General features: G+C 39.9%; 1 protein-coding gene across 4 annotated transcripts in view; it reads left to right on the top strand.

Annotated features, from left to right (window-relative positions):
* The window catches only part of TTC28 (tetratricopeptide repeat domain 28), a 625,439-nt gene extending 605,186 nt beyond the window's left edge, over nt 1-20,253 (top strand). For 3 of the 4 annotated variants that reach the window (XM_075830954.1, XM_075830946.1, XM_075830969.1), the window contains 8 exons: nt 1,274-1,994; nt 6,756-6,880; nt 7,091-7,322; nt 9,125-9,201; nt 12,030-12,053; nt 12,560-12,686; nt 13,988-14,095; nt 14,719-20,253. In XM_075830954.1, coding sequence (XP_075687069.1) covers nt 1,274-1,994; nt 6,756-6,880; nt 7,091-7,322; nt 9,125-9,201; nt 12,030-12,053; nt 12,560-12,686; nt 13,988-14,095; nt 14,719-16,295 — 2,991 coding nt within the window. In that variant the 3' untranslated portion in view covers nt 16,296-20,253. The remainder of the gene's footprint in view (nt 1-1,273; nt 1,995-6,755; nt 6,881-7,090; nt 7,323-9,124; nt 9,202-12,029; nt 12,054-12,559; nt 12,687-13,987; nt 14,096-14,718) is intronic. The other variant, XM_075830961.1, reaches the window with a different exon arrangement.
* Nucleotides 20,254-27,251: the final 6,998 nt, after the last annotated feature.

Below are 27,251 nucleotides of genomic sequence, written 5' to 3'. Positions count from 1 at the left end.
AGTATTCGAGCCAAACAGAGAAGCAGATACAAAAGAGAGAAGTCTCCCTTTATAGTTTTCTTTATTTTTTTCTTCTTTTTGTAATGACACCTTACCTCTTTTTTTTTATTTCTATAGGGGCTCAAATTTTTTACAATCTGCCCATGAAAATTCAACAGAACTCATTACTTAGATTAAGGCCTTATGCACACAAGCGTATGAAAATACAGTAACAGTAATATATGACAAAGCCAAATGCACAAATACGAGGTGCGCCCCAAAAGTAAAGAGAATAATTTCCAAAAAACGTAGCAGAAGGAGAATCGTCAGTTAATTTCCGAAGAACTGTTGGATCTTGTTACAACTGAGCCCAACTTTTTGTGTAGAGTAATTTCTAGAGATGAAACATGGGGTTTTTGAGTACGATCCTGAAACAAAAAGGCAGAGTTCAGAATGGCACACTCCCAATTCACTTCTACCGAAAAAAGCCAGCATGAATTTTTGGCACAGAAAACATCCCTACCCTTCCTCACCCATCCTATAGCCCTGACTTGACACCGTCTGACTTTTTTTTGTTCCCCAATATAAAAACTCACCTGAAAGGACACATTTTGGTACTGTTGAAAATGTCCAGTTAGCCGCGATGAGGACTCTGAACAACCACTTACATGAAGACTTCCAGCACAGCTACGTAGAATGGCAGTGTCGCTGTAATCATTGTGTTCAGTCCCAGGGGAATTATTTGAAAGTGATCAAACCGAATTGTATATTTTTTAAATAAAAGGATTTTTTAGGAAATCATTCTTATTACTTTTGGGACGCACCTGGTATATGGCTTGCCGTATTATTTCTTCCGTATGCCTTCTGTCATAATTTTGAAACATGTTGTAATACACGCACTGTCAATAGAAAATACAGCAGACACACAAAAGCTGTAACAATGTTCTTTATTATTCTGTATGTATTGATTTCATATTGAGGTCTCCGTTACCTTTTTGTGGAAAACTTGGCTTGCATATGGCATCTGATGGATCATGTAATTTACACAGACTGCATACAGACATGCTGCTGCCTAAATACACTACATCATGCATAAGCCCTTCCATATAAAATCCATATACAATAGATCCCAAATATGTTTGTAAGCATGAACGTTGTCCTTCTGCCTTAGCTAATATGGTTTGTGTGGATCTTCCATAGCCAATCATGCCCTCAATTGCTGCTTGAGCTGGGGAAAAATCCATTTATTGCTTCACTTACTTATGGACCATACCTTTGTATATTTATTTTACAGTCTCACTTGCGAAAGAATACTTCAACATACTCAAGTTCTACCTCGATGGCAGCTGTCATAGGAAATCCTAAGCTTCCCCCGTCAGTTATGGATAGATGGCTCTGGGGTCCAATGCCCTCCGCAGAGGAAGAGGCCTATATGGTGGCTGAATTGTTGGGATGTCAACCTCTTGTTGGCAATTTAGCTACAAAAGACAAAGTGATGAGTGCCCTCACACAAGCTGAATGCGTCCACTTTGCCACCCACATCTCGTGGAAACTTGCAGCTTTAATACTAACTCCTAACAGTGAAAATAACTCTGGTACAAACAAAAGCACCTTTGGCAACACCTACACTATCCCAGAGTCATTGCAAATGCAAGACGATGCCAGTGATGTAGAGAGCATATCAGACTGTCCGCCTCTCCAAGAATTCCTCTTGACAGCGGCAGATGTCCTGGATCTTCGGCTCCCTGTTAAATTAGTAGTTCTTGGATCTTACCAGGAAGCCAGCAACAAAGTTACAGCAGACGGAGTTATTGGCTTAACACGAGCCTTCCTGGCTGCTGGGGCCCAATGTGTCCTTGTATCTCTTTGGCCTGTTCCCGTTGCGGCATCAAAAATGTTTGTACATGCTTTTTACTCGTCGCTTTTAAATGGAATGAAGGCAAGTGCTTCCCTCTCCGAGGCAATGAAAACAGTGCAGAGCAGTAAGCAATACTCACATCCATCAAACTGGGCAGGTATGATAATTACTTTATGTCTACACTGTACATCATTTTTATTGGATGCAGCTGCTATCCATGTCATTTGTAACTCTGCCTCGCTACTTGACATTACATTTGCAGTATATCTTCAATTGTCATCACTTTTTCTGAGTGTTGTAGTAGAAACTTTAACAGTTCACGATCTGCGACAAAATCTGATTAAAATCTAGAAATGTGTTTAGAATCATCCAAGGAAAACTTTTCTTTGTTCTAAACGGCCATTTTCCTAATGCACAAAGATATTTAAGAAATAATTCCATCATCAGTCTCCGTACTTGCGGGTTCTTAAATAGAATAAATTTGTTTCCGCATATGGATGGATAACTGATCCAGTTATTAATATGCAAACTGTCCCATCAATAAAAAAAATACAGGTGAAAAAAAAAATGTGATTAGGTGGTAGTAATGTCTACGAGTGACAGGACACTGCACAACACAACCTGAGGTTAGAACCTTAGCATTGGGGCAAGGCAAATAGACTGCATGATACCAGAGATCCGCGGAGCTCAGTGCGTGTTGCATATACTGTATATGTGTATAGTATTACATTCTAGTACTGCAACTTTCTTTCAAGCCAACGGAAACACTGTTGTGCAATATTGTCAGTTAACAACTATGGAGAACAACTGTTGTGCGACTCTCAGCGTTTTCACGGATATACATCTAGGGAAATGCAATCTAAATGATACACGCGTTTCACATTATAAATACCAGCCTGAGACCAAATAGTCCAGACCCAACCTTTAACCAGTGTCAGGATAGTCTCCACACTAGTAGTTACCTTATTCATGCTCAAGTGAATAAGACTGAGATGCAGCACCAGGCACATCCGTATGTACAGAACGCCGCAGTCCCTTGGCAAGGGTCCTGGGAGAGTCAGCCCCTCACTGATTAAATATTGATGGCCAATCCTAAGGATATCCTGGGTATGATTGCAGGTACCCACAACTATCCCAAGAATCCACATAGCATTGCTCCAATAGAAGTAATGCAAACCACACCATAATAGAAGCTTCATATGTACCAATCTTTATAGTGAACACATTTTAGGAAGCTGAAAGATTTATTTGCCGTTCCTAATGGAAAGCAATTAGACCTTTGCTCTTAATAATCTAATATCACCTCGCGTAAAGCCAACTGCTGATTGGTTAAATGACGGCATCACCTCTGCTAACAATGTGGCAGTGTAGTGAAAATGAAGGTTTATACCATGTGTGACATGATGCACTAGTATTGTTACAGCTCTCCAGATGGGGCAGTAAATAATCTGTCTCTGTACAGTAATCCAGAAAGTTCAGCAAATTAAATTATTGATCAGTATTCTTTAGTGCAATGAAATTCTTGTTTATTGCATCTCATGTGTTAACTGAATCATAATGGCGAGGAAAAGGTTGTGATCAATACTTAAGTATAACCTGTTTATTAAGTTAAGAAATTGGATGAAAAGCCCACAGCTAGAACAATAGAAGAAAGAGGTTTACTAAATAGATTTCCTATTTAGTGGTAATAATTACAGATAAATGTAATATGGCCTTTTACTGGAGAAGGGAATGGATTGCTTCATTTGGATCCGTGTTAATTATTCATACTGTAGACAATGAATTTGCCACTTGTGGCCAATAAATGCAGAGGCGCAGTTTTCAGCTAGTATTTTATTACTGGGAGTAATTCTAAAAAGCCGCAGTTTTACCTCGACCTCAGCAGTCAGCAGTTTTGATGTGTCACAGAATAGGTCAACACTGCTTACTATTTTTTTCAGCAGAGCAATGTGAAGGGGGAGGGGGGCAAAGTTGATTTTTTTAATATGTATTATCCTTTAAAGGCAAAATTAAACAACCCCTATTTTGTTGATGTGATCTCCAAATGAACCTGAATTACTGCCTTTTTATATTATTTGTATCATAGTACCGAGCTACATTTACCAGTTCTGCTGGTTGTCATTGGAAACAGTCGTCAGGCTTGATATCAGACATCTCCCCAAAAGCTTGGCTGAGCTCATACACCGTTCAGCCATATAATTTAAACCACCTGCATAATATTGTGAAGGACCCCTAAAGGGCTGCTAAAACAGCTCTTTCCCTTCGAGGCATGGACTCCACAAGACCTCTAAAAGGTGTCTTATGGTAACTAGCACCAAGAAAGAGGCTCTGTCACCAGATTATAAATGCCCTATCTCCTACATAATCTGATCGACGCTGTAATGTCGATAACAACAGTGGTTTTTATTTTGAAAAACGATCATTTTTGAGCAAGTTATGAGCAATTTTAGATTTATGCTAATTAGTTTCTTAATGCCCAACTGGGCGTGTTTTTACTTTTGACCAACTGGGCGTTGTACAGAGGAGTGTCTATTACACTGACCAATCAGTGACCAATCAGTGTCATACACTTCTCATTGTTCCAGCCCATTGTTACAGTGTCTATTACGCTGACCAATCAGTGACCAATCAGTGTCATACACTTCTCATTGTTCCAGCCCATTGTTACAGTGTGATTGTGCAGTGACACATGCTGGGCTGGAACAATGAGAACTGTATGATGCTGATTGGTCACTGATTGGTCAGCGTCATACACTCCTCTGTACAACGCCCACTTGGTCTAATCAGTGACCAATCAGCATCAAAGTCGTTCAGATCCTTACGCTTGCCCATTTTTTCTGCTTCCAACTAGGTTTGCCACGATACCAGAATTTGAACTTCGATACTGAAACTTTGTGTAGTTCTCCATTTTCTGACGTGAGGCACGTGGTGTGATGAATTTTAATAGTAATTAACCCCGTCATGTTTCTCACAGTCATAATGGACAACATTGGGTTAATGTGTGCGGTACATGAAGGCGTTAATTACCATTAATGTGAGGCACATGGAGGTTTAAAATTCATTAGACCTCGTGCCTCACATTAATAAGTGAAAGAAAGCAGTTATTTTATTTTTTTACAGCGTACACATCATAAATGACGCTATAAATTTGTTGTGCAGGATTCCCTGTGACGCATACAAAGGGCATCCCCCTTCTCATTTTCCCCTTGAATGCTGCGGTCAGCTTTGATCGTAGCGTTCAAGGGAAGAGCTGCGAAGATGAGAGGTTTCGCTGATCTCCGCCGTTAGAGTGGGGTTACAGCTGTGTAATACAGCCATTGTCCCGCTCCTGACAAGTGTGGGCGCACGATCAGCATGAGGTGAATCAGCTGTTGCTGCACTAATGAGCGGCGGCACCGAAACTGAAGACAGAACATGGGGGTGCTTTGCAGTGAGCCCGCCATGTTCTCTGTCTTCAGTGCCGGCGCTCATTAGTGTAGCGCCGGCCGCATCACCTCATGCTGACCGCGTGCGTGCACACTTGTCAGGAGCGGGGCAATGGCTGTATTACACACCCACAGCCCCGCTCTGACTACATTTATGTGTTACAATACTAAGTTGTGCGGCTGCACAGCTTAGTATTGAAATACATGAATTAACGGTATTAAACCGTTTGAAGGTGCATGGCATCGAAACAGTATCGATGCATCGTGCAACCCTACTTCCAACTCATCAACCTCAAGAAGGGACAGTTAATTTTCTTCCTAATATATCCCATCCCTTGACAAGTGACATTGTAACAAGATAATCATTGTTATTCACTTCACCTGTCAGTGGTTTTAATGTTATGGCTGATCGGTGTATAATACAATTAAAGTGGTTGTCTCCCCAAGGTCTCCTAATAGGTGTTACATTGCGGGGTGTGGACCCACTGGGCCGTACCGTGCAGCGGATAGGCAGCTGGCCAACCAGGTACAATACAATGTCTATAGTCCAGAAAAGGTACCTGTGGCAATGTAGACAGCAGCGGCGATTCAGGCTTAAGATAAGGCTCCGGCAGCAGACAGGCACCCGGTGGGTGTAACACAGCAGATGCAGCGGAAGACAACTCTAGATGGCACAGAGGCATGGTAGCACGGGATACAGGGTACAGGCAGCAGGAACGGGTAACACTGGTAACTGAAAAACACTAGGAGACCATTTGCAAGACAAACTTTAGGTATACAAAAACGCTCAGGCAATGATCATGAGGGCAGAGCCCCTTTTATAGTCCAGCAGCATTCTGGATTTCCTGCAATTGTGCACGCCCTGCGGGAGACAGTCTCTGAAGCAGGAAGTGAGTGCTGGCGTCTCCCAGGAGGGAGATGCCGCCGAGAACTCACATGTCCATGGTCGCGGCCGTCAGAGGGTAAGTCAGAATGACGGGCCGCGGCCATAGCCATTACAATAGGGCATATGGACGTCATAGAGGGGATTCCCTGGATTGGTACCTGCCTCTATGAGCCAGAGCAGAGAGCTGCTAAGTATCACATCTTCTGTTCTTGGCGTCCTTGTATTACATGGATGGCCATTCAAGTGATACTCTATTTAATTTAATACTACATTTCCCCTTCAGCAGCCGCCGCTGAGAAATGTATTGCTGACCGAAACTTTACTCATCTATAACAACTGATCGCCGGGGGATTCAGGAGCCGGACCCTGGAAAATCAGCAAAATTTGTATCAATTAAATTACAGGTGTAAAATTCTTGGTTACAAAAAAATATATAAATATAAATATTTATTCACGCTATATTGAAATGAACTAAATCAAAGAAAGTGAAATCATTTAACTCAGCAGATATTTGAGTAGTTATGATAAAATGGTTGTTATACTGTATTTACATATGAATCATTTCATTGACTCGGACTGATTTCATTTGTCTATTTCTACCACGCAGGATTCATGCTTATTGGGAGTGATGTGAAGCTGAACAGTACATCATCATTGATTGGTCAAGCCTTATCCGAAATCCTCCAGAACCCAGACCGAGCAAGAGATGCTCTAAGGGTTTTATTACATCTGGTAAGATCAATTCATCATGTTCATAAGGTTTACCTAAGGAAACATGTCTATGAGAATATGAGACCATGCTGACTTGTGATTTTCATGTATACAGTCTCAGCCAAGCTTTTCTATATTCATTTACAGTATCTTATATTCACATAGAATGTCAGCTGTCAAGTTCCATAACCTGCTACATTTTCCCTGCATAATAATTCCATTCTGTCACAGGTTGAAAAATCTTTGCAGAGGATTCAGAATGGCCAACGCAATTCCATGTACACGTCCCAGCAAAGCGTGGAAAATAAAGTGGGGGGAATACCTGGCTGGCAGTCACTGTTAACAGCTGTAGGATTTCGACTTGACCCACCAGCCAGCGGTCTTCCTGCAGCAGTATTTTTCCCAACTTCTGATCCTGGCGATCGCCTTCAGCAGTGCAGTACAACCATACAGTCCCTCTTAGGTACCTTTCATTTCTAATACGAATAAAGTAGGAACTGTCATGACTTCAGCAGGGAACTAAAAGTGGGAGTTATTACTGAACTTATGGAATTTCAGATAACAACCATAATCTCAGTGGCTGAGGAAAGCACGATAAAAACAGAATTGTGTTTCCTATCCAAAGCTTTGTTTTTAGTTCCCCTGACAGGAGTAATGAAGTTCCTTTATCCATGTAATAATGTTATCGAAATACAGTACTTCTAGGCGAAATAGGGACGGCACAGTAAAATATACCTGCGCCCATTTAAACTGTGTACAAACTATAAGAAAATACCAGCAGCTCCATAAAGCGCACTGAAATGATGTATTTTAGGCCAAGGATATGAATGTATCTCATTGAAGAATTTAAGCAAGAACACACCATTACGTGCTTCCATGTTGCTAATACCTAAAGAGTCCAATGACACAATAGGGCCACTATGGTCCCACATCTCCGTTCCATCAATGACATCATGTGTGTTGTTAAATATTTGGTGCAGCTTAAAAAAATGCTAAAACAATGAGGAGCAATTCTATTACTGGTGGATGTGGGCCACGGGCAGCCATCCAAAGCTTAGTGTGGCCTTCAGAATTTCTAACTGAACTGCTGAATGTTGGGTTATTAAAATAATATTCAACCAGAGGACTTATTCTGAAACCTTATTCATGACCCTTGTGATAAAATACATAAACAGCTGTGTAAGTGTATTACATCTGAAGAATATACTGTGTCTGTAAAAAAATATTCCTGAATCCACCAGAAAAAGTCTGCGACCATGGACCTTTGCGTCACTAGAAACCACAGCATTATTTCTCATTTCTAGTATGTAATGTCAAACAATCCGCCTAAATATTATCGTCGTCCTCCCCACAGTCACTCAGGTTATGTATATGTAATCCCATGCGGCTTATGCATGTGCCAACAGTAAAATTGATTTTTTATTTTGTGTTATTACACATACAGTACAGCACAACTAGATGTGAAATATAATGTTATACTGCTGTGTTGTCTAATGATCCACCCGACCATTCCAATAACATGCTCCATGGACACAAATGCCACTAAATGTTGTCATCTAGGCACACAGGTCCTGCAGAGAACACATCTGTGCATATGTGGCCCTGCATGGTATATAGAACATCTCTAGAATGATGGCTCTAGTTATCAGAGCATGTCTAGTATTCTCAGTTTGCCTTATTATATGCTTATTTTAGGGGCCACAACCAACATAAAGAATATACTTATTTTTTTCTAGTCTTGGCAGCTGCTCTCCCTGTTTGGAATATGTTCATACACTTCATTATAGTACATTGTTAGTATCCCTGGTGCTAACGTTCTATGATTTTAAATACAATACATAGGCTCCATACTTTGAATGTTAGTTAAAAATTTAAACTATATTCTATATAATGTGTAATTGGCAAAAGGAGGGACATAAAGTAACAGCATTCGAGCAGCAACAGGGAAGCTAGATCATTCAAGAAGCCGTGTTCAGGATGGGGTCGTTTTTCCTCAAAACCCCTCAATATGTATAGTTCTACCATTAGGTTGTGAACTGTAGCTTTGGCACTATTGCATAAAATATTGTCTAGTACAGATGTAGCCAAGTTTATCTTGACTCTGATAACTTGCTGCAGCGTGAGTTCACACAACCAAAGCCATCGAAAGTTTATTGACAAAGTCATGTTCAAGCTTCTTGCCACTGTGTATTTAATGCGTTAAGAGTCCAGATAAAGACGGCAGATTGTCATAATTCATACAGAGCAATGTCCTCTTTTCCTTAGGCTTGCCGCACGCTGCACTTCAGGCTCTTTGTAAACTTATCACTGCTTCAGAAACTGGAGAACAGCTGATAAATCGGGTGAGTGAGACCAGACGTACCAATTCAATTCCTCAGTAAATGGTACAAATTCATCTCTTTATCAAATTCATTCATTGGAGTTCACGAGAAAACAATGGCTGCTGAGCTGGACTATGTGCTTCCTATATACTGTCAGGCATTCTTTTTTTTTTTTTACTTTCTGGCATTTATATTACAATATATTTGAGACTTATCAATCCAGTAGAAGTCATACTAACACCCTTGAAGCCAACCCCGTCAGTGCATGACCGCTGCCAGCATGGTTAAGACCAGAGTGATCAATGTATGTGTTTTAATAAATAATCCATTTTGTTTGTCATGCGCTTGAAATAGTCTATAGCCATCTATCACATTGTATCTGTGCTATGAGATTGCACGCAGGGTCCCAAAGTAAAACCAGATCTCTCTCAAGAATGCTATGAATGTATAAACAAACTTGTGAGACCAGATTTGCAGCTCGCATTGCTTGTGGTGTTGGCACGCTAGTTGTACTGTGTGCTGATAATCTGCACAAAGGACAGGTACATTGTGATTGTGGGACTTGTACGGTAGTGGCACATAGAGTCAACGAATGTATACATAGTTGGTATCAGCTAAACATACACATACATGCAAGTCTTCTATACACAGGATCGGATTATGGGGAAGTTAGAAGGGGAAATTTATGGCACAGAGGCCTACAACCAACCTTGATCCAGCCCAGGCTACACACTAAATTTATATATACTGTATTAGGGAACTGCAGAAACAGTAATCCGTAATATTCTTCTCCTAATCTGAATCCCGCTATTGATGGGAGAGATCTGACAGTAGAGCAGGGCAGTAGTGAGGAATTCAAATTCGCTGCAGCGGCATTGTCAGCAGAATCTCCATACCTGGCAGCGGATGCCATGCTCTATTATCAGTAATAATCTGGATATTAGAAGAACTGTACATCATGCTGTATATTTAACTATCTAATATATAATATACGGGTAGGTCCGCATGTAGTAAAGTCTATTATTTAACCCATTGGCGATATGTGATGTAACTGTACTATGTGATGTAACTGTACGTCACAACCTTTAAGGGGGAGTATGGCACGGGCTGAGCCCACTTCCTACTCAGCCGCTGTTAGCTGTATGAAATAGCGACACCTCACTGCAATGGGCAGAATAGGAGACGACAGAGACATCTAAGCCATTGGAAAGAGGGGGCATCTCCCTTCGTCAGCCCATCGCTCCCCCGCGCAACTCGATTGCAGGTTGCCGATGGCTGTCATGGCAGCCTGGAGGCCTAATGAAGGCTACCAGATCTGACATTTGTCTGCTCATATTAAGCACTCTAAATAGCACAAGCCAATAAATAGCAGTTTTGTGCAATTTACTAGCTGTGTAATAGCCAATAAATCCTACGATCACTTGTTCAGTCCTTTTTGGGGGGGACTAAAAAAAAAAAAGTAAAAGACCATTAAATAGATTTTGTGATTATGAAGGATAATGGAATCCAAAAAGAGGTTTGGAGAGCCACTATTTGTTAGTCAGGGAATGGCGTTCACTGCTAAGATATTCTCGGAGGAATGGTATTCTGATAATAATTTTTAAATTATGGAATTGCTAATATGGTAATATGTGGCATGTTCACCAACTTTCAGCAGCCTGTAGTCCTTCTTTATCCTCCTACAGGCTCTATGTAAATGTTCAGAAAAGATGAAAGCCAGTAAGAACGTTTGTCTTCAGCTATACAGTAAGGCTTCATGCACATAACCATAAAATCGCCCATAATTACAGGCCCATTCATTTCTATGTCAGACGGACACCTTCTGGTATGTTTACGGGAGGGTGTCCGTGCCATAGAAACCTGCCGAAAAAAAATAGGACATGTCCTATTTTTTTATTTTACGGACCGTGCTCCTATACTTTATACTGAGAGCACTGCCCTAAAAAATGCCCGGCCGTCCGTGGCCGGCCATGCCCGTAATTACGGGTCATGATTATAGGCACGGTCGTGTGCATGAAGCCTAAGGATCAGGTTACAGTCTCTCTGCCTCAGTCTGTGTGAGACTCACGCTGTGAGAGGAAAAGGGGAGCAGCAGGGGAGGCAGCTGATTCCCCCCCATGTGCACACAGCACAGCTCTCCAGCTCCACACCAGCAGAACCCCCCCCTCCCTGCTGAGCACAGTTAGGGCCCTTTAACATGGGCTAATTACCTGGCAAAAGAGCATTTGCCCGGTAACGTTAACGGAATGCTCGTTCCCAATCATTGCCCTTTGTAAACAGGGCCACAATCAGCCGATGAACAAGCAAACACTCGTTCGTCGGCTGATTGTATCGTTTTTGCAGCCTAAAATATTAGCATTTCGGCAGCAGATCTCCCTGTGTAAACAGGGAGACGTGCTGCCGACATGGTAGGAATGTATGCGGACGAGCGATCATTGTAACTATTGTTCGAACCCCGTACATAGCTCCTTGTGTAAGGAGCAAACAAGTGCCGATCAACGAGCTGTCTTGTGATGGGCGCTCGTTTTCACAGCCCACGTGGGAATAAAATTAGAGAGGAAGAGAGCTAAAATATACAGATGAGACCAACATTTTTGGCTGCACATTTTGTAATGACAGATACTCTTTATGATATACTGCACATTCACTAGGTGGCCCCATTGAAAATCGGAGTTTCTTCTTGCTGATGCATGCCTGCCTATAGTGACGCTAATACCACTTTTCTCAGCATGCTCAAAATGAATGAAAATGATGCACTGTAACCTATGCTCGAGTTTAAGGTTCTTTTTCTCTTTTCTTTTTCCTGCGCTAAACTTTATTTTCTGCTTGTAATCTGCTGGCTTCTGAAGGCTGTTAAAAATATGGTTGGAATGGTAAGTACACAAAAAAAATGGATTGGTTCATTTTGCAACATGCGCTACTATTTTACCGTAGAAGTCTTATTCACCAATACATATTGAAGGGGTGAATACAAATTTCCAAAATAATTGTACAAAGAAAATTCCTAATTACTTATTCTTAAAACAATTTTCTGTAACCAATGTACTTTAGCGTAAGACTGGTGTCACACCTTAATGCTGGGCACCTCCGTAACATCCATCTTAGTAGACAGCTTATATAAATGTGATTTGTATCGATGAAGCATCAATTTTGAATTAGAAAAATAAATCATTGTGCATGTGCTATAGATCCGTAATATGGTACCCATTGAACTCTATGGGTTCGTACTGTATCCTCCACCTGCCTCTTTTGGTCCACTTCATCTATTAGTCCAAAAATACAGTAATAATAAAAAGCAACAATCCATTGGCTTTAGTATGCTGCTTGTTATTTAACCTGTGACAACTACTCATGTGTGATGTATATCTTTCCCTTTTAGCTGCATCAGGTGCTTGTTCAGCTGCAGACAGAAAAAGACCATGATTTCTCCTCAGTCCCCATCCAGGTGTCTATTAGCGTACAGCTATGGAGATTGCCTGGGTGTCATGAATTTTTAGCAGCTTTAGGTATGTGATTTTTTTTACAACTAATATTACAAAATACCAAACTGTACACCTGTGATAAAATAATTGACCGCATAGAGGAATATGGGTATATAACAGAGCATAATATGTGTCCTTATCTTCTAATATAACCTGTTACATATGACTCCCAAGCGCTGATCTCAGGGACCACATTTGAAGAATTTTTGTTTACTGCATATTGTCCAGATATGTGAAATAATAAATGTAATAATAGATAAGATGTAAGTAAATAGATAACGTCCCTTAACTGCAGCCCCAAAATTCTGTGTTATGGGGTCAAATGATGAACTCCTGTAGAGACCTCTAGAAGTAAGGCCTCGTTCATGTTGGAGGCTCTGTTAGGGGCCTCCGTCGCAGATTTGGTTGAGATTACCGGGGACAATAGCGCTATTGTCTCTGGTAAAATCACAGACACCCCGGCGGAAAGCCAACGGAATCTATTAAAGTCAATGGATTCAGTCGGCGGTGTCCATTGTGCACCATAGCCGGTGCTTCCGTTATTCCCTTCTGATAGAGCAGAACAACAGAACACACCGATGCAGGTGTGAAGGAAGCCTTAGATGTAATTTTTCCTTAACATAACATTTTAAAAGATTAATCTATGAATTTTACAATTGTTCGTGTGCTATGTAATTTTGCAGTGTTTATGTTCGATGTTGGGGGACAGTGACATTGTACCCTTAGATACAGATGTGTCCACCCTTAACTTTTCTCGAATAGCATTAAGTTTTACAATTTGTCATAATACCAATTACATACAATTTCACGCCAGCGAGTAAAAACACGTAAACTTATAATGTATACATTTTTTTTACATGGGAGTCTATGGTTGACAGATGGCTGATGGATAGCTTTTGTCGGAAGCATTCATGACAACCATCCAGTAAAAAAAAAAAACATATTCATTAAGCATAACCTTTTTTTTAACATGGGAGTCTTAGTGCGGCGTATGGCCAGTGGGTAGCATCCATCAGAGGCATCTGTCATACAGTAAACCGTTAAACGTGTATGTTTTTTTAACATGGGAGTCTATTGGCGACGAATGGCTGACGGATAGCATCTGTCGGAGTTGGAAGTTTTTATTTACATGTTTGTATAACTTCTTGTGCCATACATCTCGGGATATGTCGGGTTTAGAGATATGGTAAGGGAGGACACATCTGTATTAGAACTTCTACAGATCCTGTCAGAATCACTGCCAAATATCTAAAGTGTATGGCCAGCTTTGCTCACGATGGAAGTTTGGTGACAGAAAAAAACGTTTGTGTTTTCATTCCTCCTAGGCTTTGACCTATGTGAAGTAGGACAAGAAGAAGTCATATTGAAAACTGGCAAGCAGGCAAACAAAAGGACAATGCAATTTGCTTTACAGTCACTCTTAGCTCTGTTTGGTAAGTTTTATAAATCCAGTTTATATAAGATAATTTCTACTTACGTAAGGAAAACCAAGGCTGTATTACCATTCAGGGATGTGCACTGCTGTACTGCATGAAAATGTAATAAAACTATTGCTATAAAATCACTAAATGTGCAAATACTGGTTTATATGAGGTTGCTTTCTGATTTCCCTCTTTACATTTTGGGTTCATTCAGAGTCATTCAGACATGCCCTTCGGAACAGAACACTGTTTTTCCCATTGAAATCAATGGGCAGATGTTTGGAGGCGTTCTGCTTCCGATTTTTCGGCCATTTACGGCCCAAAAAACGGCCGAGAATAAGCCGTGTGAACATACCCATATAGTGAGTATATTTGTGGGTTCAAATTATGCAAATGTGGCATCCTTGGTGAACCTGTGTAGAAGTGAAGTCATGAAACTAAGAGGCAGAACCCTTGTAGTTCGGGTAAGAGGAGTAATATGGTACAGTTTAAACCAAAAAAGAAATGAAATAGCCACTACTTTATATGATACATATTTCCTTAACTAAAAATAGATAATACATTAGAATACAGTAATTTATCATGCATGTAAATTGTATTTTATAGTGCTGATGTACTCTTTATCTATATTTTAGATTCCACTGAGCTTCCAAAACGCCTTAGTCTTGATAGTTCTTCATCGCTTGAATCCCTGGCATCCTCACAGTCTGTCTCAAACCCATTCCCTCAAGGATATCTGGGCCATCCCTTCTCTCCAATATGTCCAGATGGCATGGCTTCAGATGCTATCTCTGTATACAGTCTAAGTTCAATTGCATCATCAATGAGTTTTGTCTCTAAGCCAGACTGTTTAGCAGAGGGTGAGAACAAGGCACGCCAGGACCATGACAGACCAAAAAATATTTATTCACTCAGAAACTCAAGAGGCCAGTCTTCCCCACAAACTCAGATGTCATTAAGCAAAGAGGAACAAGAGGAATATGATGGGTTTTCTATAATAAGTAATGAACCTCTTTTGTCATACACAGAAAACCTAGATCCTAGCCTCAGAAAGGTTCATGTTCAGGAAACAATTCAAGTGTCTGTAAACTCTAAAGGGAGTATAAGCACACCAAATTCACCTGTTAAACTTTCTCTGATTCCAAGTCCAAATTCACCTTTCCAAAAAGTTGGAAAACTTGTTAGCTCTGATACTGGAGAATCAGACCAATCTAGTACTGAAACAGACAGTACTGTGAAATCTCAAGAAGAAAGCAACCCTAAGCTTAATCCTGAGGAGCTTGCTCAAAAGATCTTGGAGGAGACTCAAAGTCATTTAATTGCAGTTGAACGTCTTCAAAGAAGTGGCAGTTTGAACAGGGTGAATAATTCACCTGATGATACTTCAACTCCAAATGGCAGCTCTATGTTCAGGTCATCAGAAACAAGTGCTTTTAGTAGACCTGTTCAGAAGGGGTTGCCTTCTCCAGTTACTGTGAAACCAAAGCCTCCAACTAGAAGCACTTCTCTTCAAAAAGTGAGCTCAGGATACAATAGTCCAGCAAATTCTGATTCATCCCTAAAGGAAGGGTCAAGTCTTCACAGTAACCAACCTTCTCCAAGTTCAGATTCACCTTTCAAAGTGAAATACCCTAGCTCTCCTTATAGCACCCACATTTCAAGATCTCCTCGAAATATATCTCCAAGTTCAGGTCACCAGTCTCCAGCAGGAAGTACCTCTTCCCCAGCTCTTTCATACTCCTCTGCTGGATCTGCTCGATCCAGCCCTGCTGATGCACCTGATCTGGATAAATTAAAACTTGCTGCAATTGATGAAAAGGTGAAGGCCATCCACAATCTCAAGATGTTCTGGACAAGTAACCCTCAGCATACATCAGGTCCTATCAAAATATTACGTGGAACACCTGGAACAATGACTTCAAAGAAGGACGTTCTTAGTTTATTGAACTTGTCTCCCCGACATAACAAGAAGGAAGAGGCTGTGGATAATCTTGAACTAAAGGAATTATCTATTCCGAAAAAGCATGTTCAAGCTACCCAGCAAAATCCTCAAAATGGACATAAACACACAGAAAACATAAGTGTAGCAAACATAACTCAGTCGGCATCATCGATCAACATGTCTGGTTCTTTACGCAATTTAAAACTGTCATCTGGAAATGGGTACAAGTTTCTTTCACCTGGAAGATTTTTTCCTTCTTCAAAGTGTTAAAATGTCTTTTATACAACTTTTAAGCCTGTATTGCCATTTATATATATTGTTTATGTCCGAATGCCTTCATAACTGAAAGACTAAAATATTACATGGGAAGCAGAGGTTATCATGGATAGAACATTGAATTCTACGCACAGGATTTTAATGAGATTTTACCAAAATTCCTATCTTTTTGTACAGACTGTAATAATAATAGTCATGAAAGAGCAGGGGTAATGGAATTGTGTTGGCAATGATAGTAAACTAAACTGTATGTTGGAGTAGAGGTTCTATAACACAATACTGAAACATAGGCCATTATTTATTTACAATCCCTACCATAGTTACATTTCTTTGTAAATTTTGACACTTGAAACATCAATGCCATTCTATAATTCCATGTCGTTCTGTTTTATGCCTGGTTTGGGGTGGCAGATTCATTGTAATGTTTGTACTATAAGATGTCAACAGTAATGCAGATGTTGTCAAATCTGGGCTGATATGTTCAATGCCAGGTCTGAAATTTAATTTCTGTCCCTGGCACAGACCTCCAACTATAGGTTGACTCATGAATTTACTAAGAAGCCTTCAAGGTGCTTATCACACAAATGTCAGATAGCTGAGGCTGATCTCCATTGTTAGTAGGACATTCCCATCATACATTGGCTTAAACCAGGTCTTATTTTGCTATATAAATATATTTTCAGCTAGGAAAATCATCCTGTATAAATTGATGCTGAAAATAACCAGGTCAAGCATGTTCACATGGGCCCTATACCAACCCTATATAAGTTACCAGCAGGTACTAGAATGAATTCCCAGTGCCATTAGGAAAAGAAATAGCGGTTAGTTAGTATGACGCAGCTACTGGGAACCAAAGTATTAGCATCTATTTACTTATACATATGTCAAAACAGCGCAATGAGTGTTCTACTAATGAAACAAATCTGACAACTGGGACAAATGTTTAGATCTGACTGATGTCAAGATGAACTAGACGATTGCCTATGTAATCCACGATCAGTAATAGTAGGTATGAGAATCAATGGAACTATAACAATGCAGAAATCATTAACACTCACATATTTGATTGGACATTAATTCACGTGTAAGAGCTATTGTGACAACCAATTGTACTGTATATTTACTCCTAAGATTTATGACATTGCAGGGGACTGAAGGGACAATATGAAATTTTATCTATGTATTTTACTTCTGTACATAGATCAAATTTAGGCTCTGTTCACATCTCTCTCATATGATGCAAACCACTGGCGCCCGGCAGACCCCTTTGACTTATAATGGGGCTTGTTTGGTGCTGTTGTAGTGTCCATTGTTTTGACGGAAAACTACTCTTCCTGTGAAATCTGCAATGCAGATGTGAACAGAGCCCAAGACTGATTTCCCTTGTTAATGTACAGTATGTTAATTTATAATTGTATTAGTATGAACATTACAATATCATGAGACACAAAGATCATTCTTGGGAAATAGAGTTAAAAGGGTTCTCTGCTTTGGATTATCCCTACCTAGTAGGGGGGTCCCTGGACAATAAGCAGATCACAAAATGTCCCCCTGCTGGGAACCCCAGCGATTAGCTGTTATATGTGGGGAAACCTGCATTGAATTTCTCTTCAGCGCCACCACAGGGAAGATTGAACATAACACATTGCCCATTTCCTGTCAATGGATTGTCTGTGTAATGGAGGACAGGACAGGTCCTCCAGTTCGAGAGACACTCTTTGTAACTACTTTCCACACTGGCTAAGAACAAACACCTGTAGTGCTCAAACGTTGGAATTGAAAAGCTGTCCATAATTGATCTAAGGGTCCACGGCAGAGCAGAAAACTTTCATTACATGACTGGGCCTAAATGCCACTTTAATAATGAGATCTGTATAGAGATTAATGCGCCTGGATTATACTTAGAGTCTCCAATATAGAAAGAATTGTGATATCTATGACATTGCTCACTACACGTGTTTGTTCTATTAACCCTACAGGCAAAAAGCAGAATTAATTTGTAAGACAAATTGGAAATTGCATTGAATTTATAATCTTGATTGAAGATATTGATAAAATATATATTTGATAGAGTAGGTATATATTACTGGAAGGAATTTATTTAGGTAGGTTTGATGCATTTCATAAAATAAAGTCAATAGGCTTGAGAATAGACAAATTGAATGTGTCTGTGTGGTGACTAGCCAACTACTATGATTAACATTCACAATGTTAGGCCAAACTGCATGCCAGTATGTTCATTTTAAAAGCCTACAGGAGAAGATATAGAATGGTGGAGTCTACTGTGATAGTTTTTGGCTTTTGTATATATAAATATTTAGTAGAGCAGCTAATATGGGTCATTAAATAGATCTGTTTAGTCTACTTGACATGTTATGATATCAGAAAATTAATAGGATTTACCACATTAAATGACTTATATGGTCAGAATCTTCATTTGGGTTATTGGATCAAACTACAAACTACAAAAACTGCTGAAAATCCTGGTCAGAAAATGACTTACTGTTTAACTCGAGGCAGTATTATAAAAAAAAAGCTGGCAGCAGATAACACAGGATCACATTAATGATAATAAGTTATGGGGACAGCTCCCCTCCTCCCCTCCCTGCACAGTGACCTTTGCACATATCACAGAGCATGCCCACAACACTCTTCCATAGATTGTTTTATGACTGATGTTTCTTATGTCCATGTAAAACAAATCTCTGAACTGCTCTTTACAGCTCAAGCTCAGAGCAGTAGCTCAGGCAAGATGGCTACCGCCAAAATGTATGTAAAGAAAAGAACAAAAATATACAATGTAAAAACATTACAAAAAAATTGTATTTAAAAAAAATATATATAGGTGATACATTCAAGGTCAAAAATATCTCCTTAAATGCAGAAAATCAAGGTCATATGACAGGATGCCCAAGAATAGATGTGTTACTATTATATTGGGTAGTAGTTGTACTTAGAATAATGCACTTTATACTAATCTAGTAGACTCACTATAACACTGACCACGTCCTGTATCAATACATGGAATTTGTTGCTTTCATACTCACGCGTTTTGTGTTTCGAGGAGCGTTTATATTTAGTCACTCATTTTTTAATTAAACCATTTCTAAAAACATGATAATTGCCTTAGAACACAAAGCAGTCTGCTCCAACAGTTGTGAAACCACAAGTTCCAGCATGATCCGGCTTCTAGTTCCGCCATGAGCTGCCTACCCCTGAGATAGAATACCAAAACTATAATGCGAGAACCCTGCTTCCCTAGAACATTTTAGCCACTGATGAGTTTACAAGCCACTTTTGTATTTGTACTTTGTAGCTACAAGCTTGACACTGTTGTATCCACATATCCCTATGCAAAACGTTTGTGAAGAATTGGGGCTGTCGATGGACTTGTTTGCAGATATTTCCATGGTCAAGTGGAACCCAAGAACATGTAAATAGAACCTTGTTAAAAAGCTGCATGCATGTTTTGTGAACTGAGCCCCTGAAATACATCTGTGTTTGTGCATCGGTGGGTTTCATAGCGTTACCGTCTAGATGATCTTTACTTTGTGTGAAGAGAACTTTTCCTTCACAGAAAACAAAGCAGACTGTGGTATATCCCTAACAACCTGTGGTCCTCACACGGCCCTTGTATCTGTGTGTCTGATCTACTTTGGTTTTGTAAATTAAACAATGTTTTTTCCCGGGCAGCACTAAACTTTTTATATAATATAATATGTACCTTGTAAAAAGTATTTCATATTTTTTATTGAAACTGCAGAGGCATTTGGCCTATTTCTTTGTGATCTGTGTTTATTAAAGCATGAACTATATATGATGTGTCATATACCTGATCCAATGCTAAAATGTTGTTGAAGCCATAACTGTCTTTTTCTATGGTGCTGAGGTTTCCCTACCTGGCAGTATGAAGTAATTATCCAGATCCAAATAAAGCAATTAGAAAAAATTATCTAATCATTTAATCACTTATTTCATCACACTGTTGGTATACTAGATGGTGAGCAAACACGAGGATGGATTTAAGGTTCTTTGACACGGCCAAATATTGTCCATGAAACTCAGCGCCGATTAACGAGACAACTCGTTGATCGGTGCTCATTTGCTCCTTTCACAAGAAGCAATGATCAGTTATGTGTGGGGACGAGCGATCGTTGTTCTGATCGGTCGTCCCCATACATTTTCATCATGTCGGCAGCATATCTCCCTGTTTACACAGGGAGATGTGCTGCCGACTAGCGACCATTTTATTGGTCGCATAAACCAGCAGATCAGCCGATGAACGAGCGTTTGGCCGATCATTGCCCATGTAAAAAGGGCCTTTACAGGGGCCGATCTTCCTTATAAAAAAAAGACAAATGAATAGATAATAAATTACTAATGTAGCATAGGATGTAGATGTTGAGAAATGTGTTGAATGGCAAACTCAGCTCAGCCATATGGATGTTGGCCTAAGTCCTGTTTTTACATGCAGGGATATTTTGCTAGAATCGGAACAGGAAAAGCGATCATGACCAATTAGACCAGCGAGATGGATGGAGCCATCAAATGCAATTATTATGGCCATATACACCTAGTGAATATCTTCATGATCCATATTGTATATTATAAACCCTGCCTTAAGGAGGCTCTGTCACCACATTATAAGTGCCCTATCTCCTACATAAGGAGATAGGCGCTATAATGTAGGTAACAGCAGTGCTTTTTATCTAGAAAAACGATCTATTTTTACCACGTTAGGAGCGAGTTTAGTTTTATGCTAATTAATTTCTTAATGCCCAAGTGGGCGTGTTTTTACTTTAGACCAAGTGGGCGTTGTACAGAGGAGTGTATGACGCTGACCAATCAGCTTCATGCACTTCTCTCCATTCATTTAGTAAGCGCATAGTGACACTGCATTGTTCGCTATGTGCTGTCTTATACTGACATATTAACGTTACTGAAGTGTTTAGACCGTGACTAGACATTCCTTCCAGCCAGGACGGGATGTCTATTCACAATCCCGGCACTTCGTTAACATTTGTTTGGTACTTACAGCAGAGCAAGCGTAATCTCGCTGTAACCTGTCATTTGCAACGAGATCTCGCGAGAGTACCCTTTCTCTGCTGTAAGTACCAAACAAACCTTAACACTTCAGTAACGTAAATATGTCAGTATAAGACAGCACATAGCGAACAACGCAGTGTCACTATGCGCTGACTAAATGAATGGAGAGAAGTGTATGACGTTGATTGGTCACTGATTGGTCAGCGTCATACACTCCTCTGTACAATGCCCACTTTGTCTAAAGTAAAAACACGCCCACTTGGGCATTAAAAAAACAAATTAGCATAAAACTAAAATCGCTCCTAACGTGGTAAAAATAGATAGTTTTTTTAAATAAAAAGCACTGCTGTCACCTACATTATAGCGCCGATCTCCTGATGTAGGAGATAGGGCACTTATAATGTGCTGACAGAGCCTCTATAAGTGATGAAATTTACACCAGAGTGTGTATGTGTGAACTTGGTTAGTTTATAATAAGGCATAAGATATTATAGTAGTTTAAACCCCTTAGTGACCACCAATACGCCTATTCACGGCGGTCACTAAGGTGCTTTTTCACGGCAGCCTAGTCTAAGTCTTGCATGGGTGTCCTGTGCAGGCTAGAACGGGCACCTGCTCCAATGGTAGCGATCGAAGCTTGCTTTGATCGCGGCCGTTTAACCGTCAATAGCGACTGCAGCATGTAACTTGTTTACAGATTGAGGGAGCTCCCTCTCTCACCCATCGGTGGCCCGCTTATGCAATCGCGGGCCTCCGATGGGGTGTCACGGCCTAACAAAGGCCACCAGGTCTGCCCTGGGTATATACCCAATAGGACGTGCCGGATTACACTGACCGGCAATAATGCTTTGGTATACTAAGTATACCAAAGCATTATATCTGCAATCAAAATATCGCATAGTGAAGTTAAATGTTAAATAAAATTTATTAATAAAGATGACAGTACAAAAAATACATTAAAGAGGCTCTGTCACCACATTATAAATGTCCTATCTTGTACATGATGTGATCGGCGCTGTAATGTAGATTACAGCAGTGTTTTTTATTTAGAAAAACGATCATTTTTGACGAAGTTATGGCCTATTTTAGCTCTATGCTAATGAGTTTCTTAATGGACAACAACTTTTTGACCAAGTGGGCGTTGTGGAGAGAAGTGTATGACGCTGACCAATCAGTGACCAATCAGCGTCATACACTTCTCTCCATTCATTTACTCTGTACATAGTGAGCCTGCGTTGTTCACTATGTGCAGTTACTGAAGTGTCCTGACAATGAATAGACATTACGTCCAGCCAGGACGGGATGTCTATTCAGAATCCTGACATTTCTCTGACGTCTGTGGTTGATTTACAGCACAGCAGGCGTAGTCTCGATGTAAATGACAGTATACAGCGTAATCTCGCGAGACAACGCCTGCTGTGCTGTAAATCAATCACAGACGTCAGAGAAGTGTCAGGATTCTGAATACACATCCCGTCCACAGACGTCAGAGAAGTGTCAGGATTCTTAATAGATATCATGTCCTTGCGGCTGGAGGTAATGTCTATTCATTGTCAGGACACTTGAGTAACGTTATAGTGTGTGTATGTGGCTGCACGTAGTAATGTTATAAGATCATTATATGCTGTGTAAATGAATGGGGAGAAGTGTATGACGCTGATTGGTCACTGATTGGTCAGCGTCATACACTTCTCTCCACAATGCCCACTTGGTCAAAAAGTAAAACACGCCCAGTTGTCCATTAAGAAAGTCATTAGCATAAAGCTAAAATAGGTCATAACTCCGTTAAAAATGATAGTTTTTCTAATTAAAAAACACTGTCGTGATCTACATTACAGCGCCGATCACATTATGTACAGTATAGGGAACTTATAATGTGGTGACAGAGCCTCTTTAAAAAAGTGGTATTTAGTAAAAGTGTAAAAAAATAAATAAAAGTGCACATATATGGTATCGCCACGACCGTAATGACCCAAACAATAAAGGTAATGTGTAATTTAAACCGCAAGGTGAACGCTGTAAAAAAAAAACTAAAAAACCTATGGCAGAATTGCTATTTTTTCCCATTGCCCCCCCAACAAAAAGGAATAATACAAGTTAATCAATAAGTCCCATGTACCCCAAAAAAGTACCAATGAAAACTATGTCCCATCCCGCTGGAAACAACTCCTCATATCACTAAATTGACGGAAAAATTAAAAAAAGTTACGGCTCTTGGAAAGCGACGATGCAAAAACAAATCATTTTAGTTCAAAAGTGTTTTTATTGTGCAAAACTCGTAAAACATAAAAAACCTCTGCATATGTGGTATCGTCATAACCGTACCGACCCATAGAATAAAGGTAACATGTTATTTACGCCGCACGGTAAACGGTGCAAATTTAAAATGCATAGAGCAATGGCGGAATTGCTGGGGTTTTTTTCTATTCCCCCCAAAAAAAAAGTTAATCAAAAAATTCTACGTACCCCAAAATGGTGTAAAAAAAAAATACAACTAGTCTCGCAAAAAAAAGTCCTCATACAGCTATGTCGACAGAAAAATAAAAAAAAGTTATAGCTCTTTAAATGTGACGAAGGAAAAACTGAAAAAATTGCTTGGTCATTTAGGCCTAAAATAGGCTGGTGACTAAGAGGTTAAAGCTGTGTTCATATGACCATTATAATTGCATTCAGCAATGGTCCCAAATCTGTGACTCGGGAGTCACATGTAGATCATGACTCCTAGGAGCCCAGAGTTTAATAGTGGCAGCATGCTGTGATATGCCTGCCATCTCCCATTATAGCATATTACTATGCAAAACAGAAGTGACGGCGTGCCCTCACCTCTCTTCCGATAATGATCACAGAACGGCAGAGGTGGGCACATTATGGCATGCAGGTTATATAATAAGGTAGTTTTACTAATCAATGTATTATGACATGCCCTCTTCTTTATACGACACATGACCATGAGGTGCTTGTACCTCGTGCACATAAATTTATAAGCTTGCTTTACGCAACGGATAAACTCATAAAAAGGGGCTACATGGATGTTTTGTTATATGGTGACCTACTATTGGTTGTATCATTGTTAATGGTATCTTTATTAGGTAAGGTGGCACTCACCTCAGCTATAACTAATTACATTCTTACATTTTTTTTATATATTATTACATTTTATGATCCATCATTACAGCACTTGTCTATTCCCTGTCCCTGGGCCTTGTGTGGTACATAATCGTTGGCCACTGCCATATATTCTAGCTGTACATTACATTGGGCAGTTCATTACCAATATTTTTCAGTCTGTACCACCCAAATTTGGTTCTCCTGCTTTCTCAGGTCATTGGCCCACATTGCCAAGAATACAATAACTCTTCCACATTAACAATAATGCAAATATATTCCAACCCCCCAAAAACTGCCAATTTGGATGGTATAGTACCTATTTTCTTTGGTACAGAAAACTTAAAGGGGTTGTCCCAGAATTAATGAAAAAAAAGAAAGAAAATAAGACATAATATAGCGCATGAAAATCTTTTTAGAACAACGCTAGTCCCAGCCCTATATCTTACATGGATCCAAAAATCTCCATATTCATTGCTCCAATTGCTCTGCTACATTTTCTTCAGGCTGGCAGTCCAGGAGGCAAGTCCTTTCTACAGCAGCACCTCCCCCTCCCTGTTATATCTTGTATAGGCAGATCATTTTGTTTAACTGCCTCTGCCTCCTCTCTAGAGGGAGAGTCCAGTCCTATGGATCTCAAGAAGAGGGAGAGCCTGCAGCTTACACACAGTGAACGAATGACCAGGAGAGGGAAAAGCTGAACATTGTATGTAAGCAGAGCTATATATAAGCAGTGCTGTATGCAGGCTTTCTCTTCATCTAAGCAAACTGCTAGCTCTCCTGTGTTTTTCGTACCGTGTGAGTCTCCATTCACACTACAAAATTTAGATTTTTATTTTCAGGGCCTATTTCCAATAATTTCTGCAAAAAACCTGTGGGGTCAAAACGCTCCCTACACCCCTAGCTAATTTCCTCGATGGGTGTAGTTTCCAAAATTGGGTCACTTGTCGGGGGTTTCCACTGTTTTGTCCCCTCAATGGCTTTGTAAATGTGACATGGCCTCCGCAAACCATTCCTGCTAAATTTGAGCTCCAAAAGCCAAATAGCGCTCTTTCACTTCTAAACCCTGCCGTGTGTCCAAACAGCCGTTTATTACCACATGTGGGGTATTGTTTTACTCGGGAGAAATTGTTTTACAGATTATGCAGTGCTTTTTCTCCTTTAGTCCTTGTGGAAATGAGAAAAAAAATCACTAAACCTACATTTTCTTTGAAAAAATTTAGATTTTAATTTTCACAGCGTACTTCCATTAATTTCTGTAAAAAACCTGTGCGGTCAAAATGCTCACTATACCCCTAGATAATTTCCTTGAGGTGTGTAGTTTCCCAAGTGGGGTCACTTTTGGGGGATTTTCACTGTTTTGGCACCGCAAGAGCCCTTCAAACCTGACATGGTGCCTAAAATATATTTTAATAAAAATAAGGTCCCAAAATCCACTAGGTGCTCCTTTGCTTCTGAGGCCGGTGCTTCAGTCCAGTAGCACGCTACGGCCACATGTGGGATATTTCCTAAAACTGCAGAACCTGGGCAATAAATATTGAGTTGCATTTCTCTGGTAAAACCTTCTGTGTTATAATAAAAATTGTATTAAATATTTATTTCTGCAAAAAAATATGAAATTTGTAAATTTCACCTCTTCTTTGCTTTAAATCCTGTGAAATGTCTAAAGGGTTAAGAAATTTTCTAAATGCTGTTTTGAATACTTTGAGGGGGGAAGTTTTTAAAATGGGGTGATTTTTTGGGGGGTTTCTAATATATAAGGCCCTCAAAGCCACTTCACATCTGAACTGGCCCCTGTAAAAATAGCCTTTTGAAATTTTCTTGAAAATGTGAGAAATTTCTGCTAAAGTTCAAAGCCTTGTAACGTCCTAGAAAAATAAAAGGATGTTCAAAAAACGATGCCAATCTAAAGTAGACATATGGGGGATGTCAATTAGGATCAATTGTGTGTGTGTTATAACTGCCTGTGTTACAAGCAGATACATTTAAATTGAGAAAAATGCTAATTTTTGCAATGTTTTGCTAAATTTTTGTGTTTTTCAGAATTAAGTACTGAACATATCGCCAGTAACTGAACATTTTGCCAGTAACATAAAGTCCAATGTGTCACGAGAAAACAATATCAGAATCGCTTGGATAGGTAAAAGCATTCCGAAGTTATTACCACATAAAGTGAAACATGTCAGATTTGAAAAATGAGGCTCTGTCAGGAAGGTCAAAAGTGGCCAAAGAGGGAAGGGGTTAATATCCAACAAAACATTCAATAGTGACTGTCAGATGAAACAAAGTTTGTCTGTAATTTCGCTTACAGTGGAAAACAACAGCTTCAGGTCACTTTACGTACTATTAGGATATGTTCACACGGCCTATTTTCGGCCGTTTTTCGGGCCGTAAATGGACGAAAAATCGGAAGCAGAATGCCTTCAAACATCTGCCCATTGATTGCATTGAGAAAAACGGCGTTCTGTTCCGACGGGCCATTTTTTTAACGTGGCCGTTTTGAAAAACGGCCACGTAACAAAACGGCCAGGAAAAAGAAGTGCAGGTCACTTCTTGGGACGTTTTTGGAGCCGTTTTTCATTGACTCTATAGAAAACCGCTCCAAAAACAGCCGTAAAAAAAAACGCAGTGAAAATCGCGAGTGATTTAAAAGACGTCTGCAAATCAGGAGCTGTTTTCCCTTGTTTTTTGCTAAGCGTGTGAACATACCCTTACACGGCCCGACAGATCTTTGATCGGCGCTTGTTTGCTCCTATCACGCGGAGCAGTGATTGGATATGTATTACTACGATCACTCGT

The sequence above is a fragment of the Rhinoderma darwinii genome, chromosome 1 (genome assembly GCF_050947455.1).
Source record: "Rhinoderma darwinii isolate aRhiDar2 chromosome 1, aRhiDar2.hap1, whole genome shotgun sequence".
In the NCBI taxonomy this organism is placed as follows: domain Eukaryota; kingdom Metazoa; phylum Chordata; class Amphibia; order Anura; family Rhinodermatidae; genus Rhinoderma; species Rhinoderma darwinii.
This window is presented reverse-complemented; position numbering and strand designations above follow the sequence as displayed.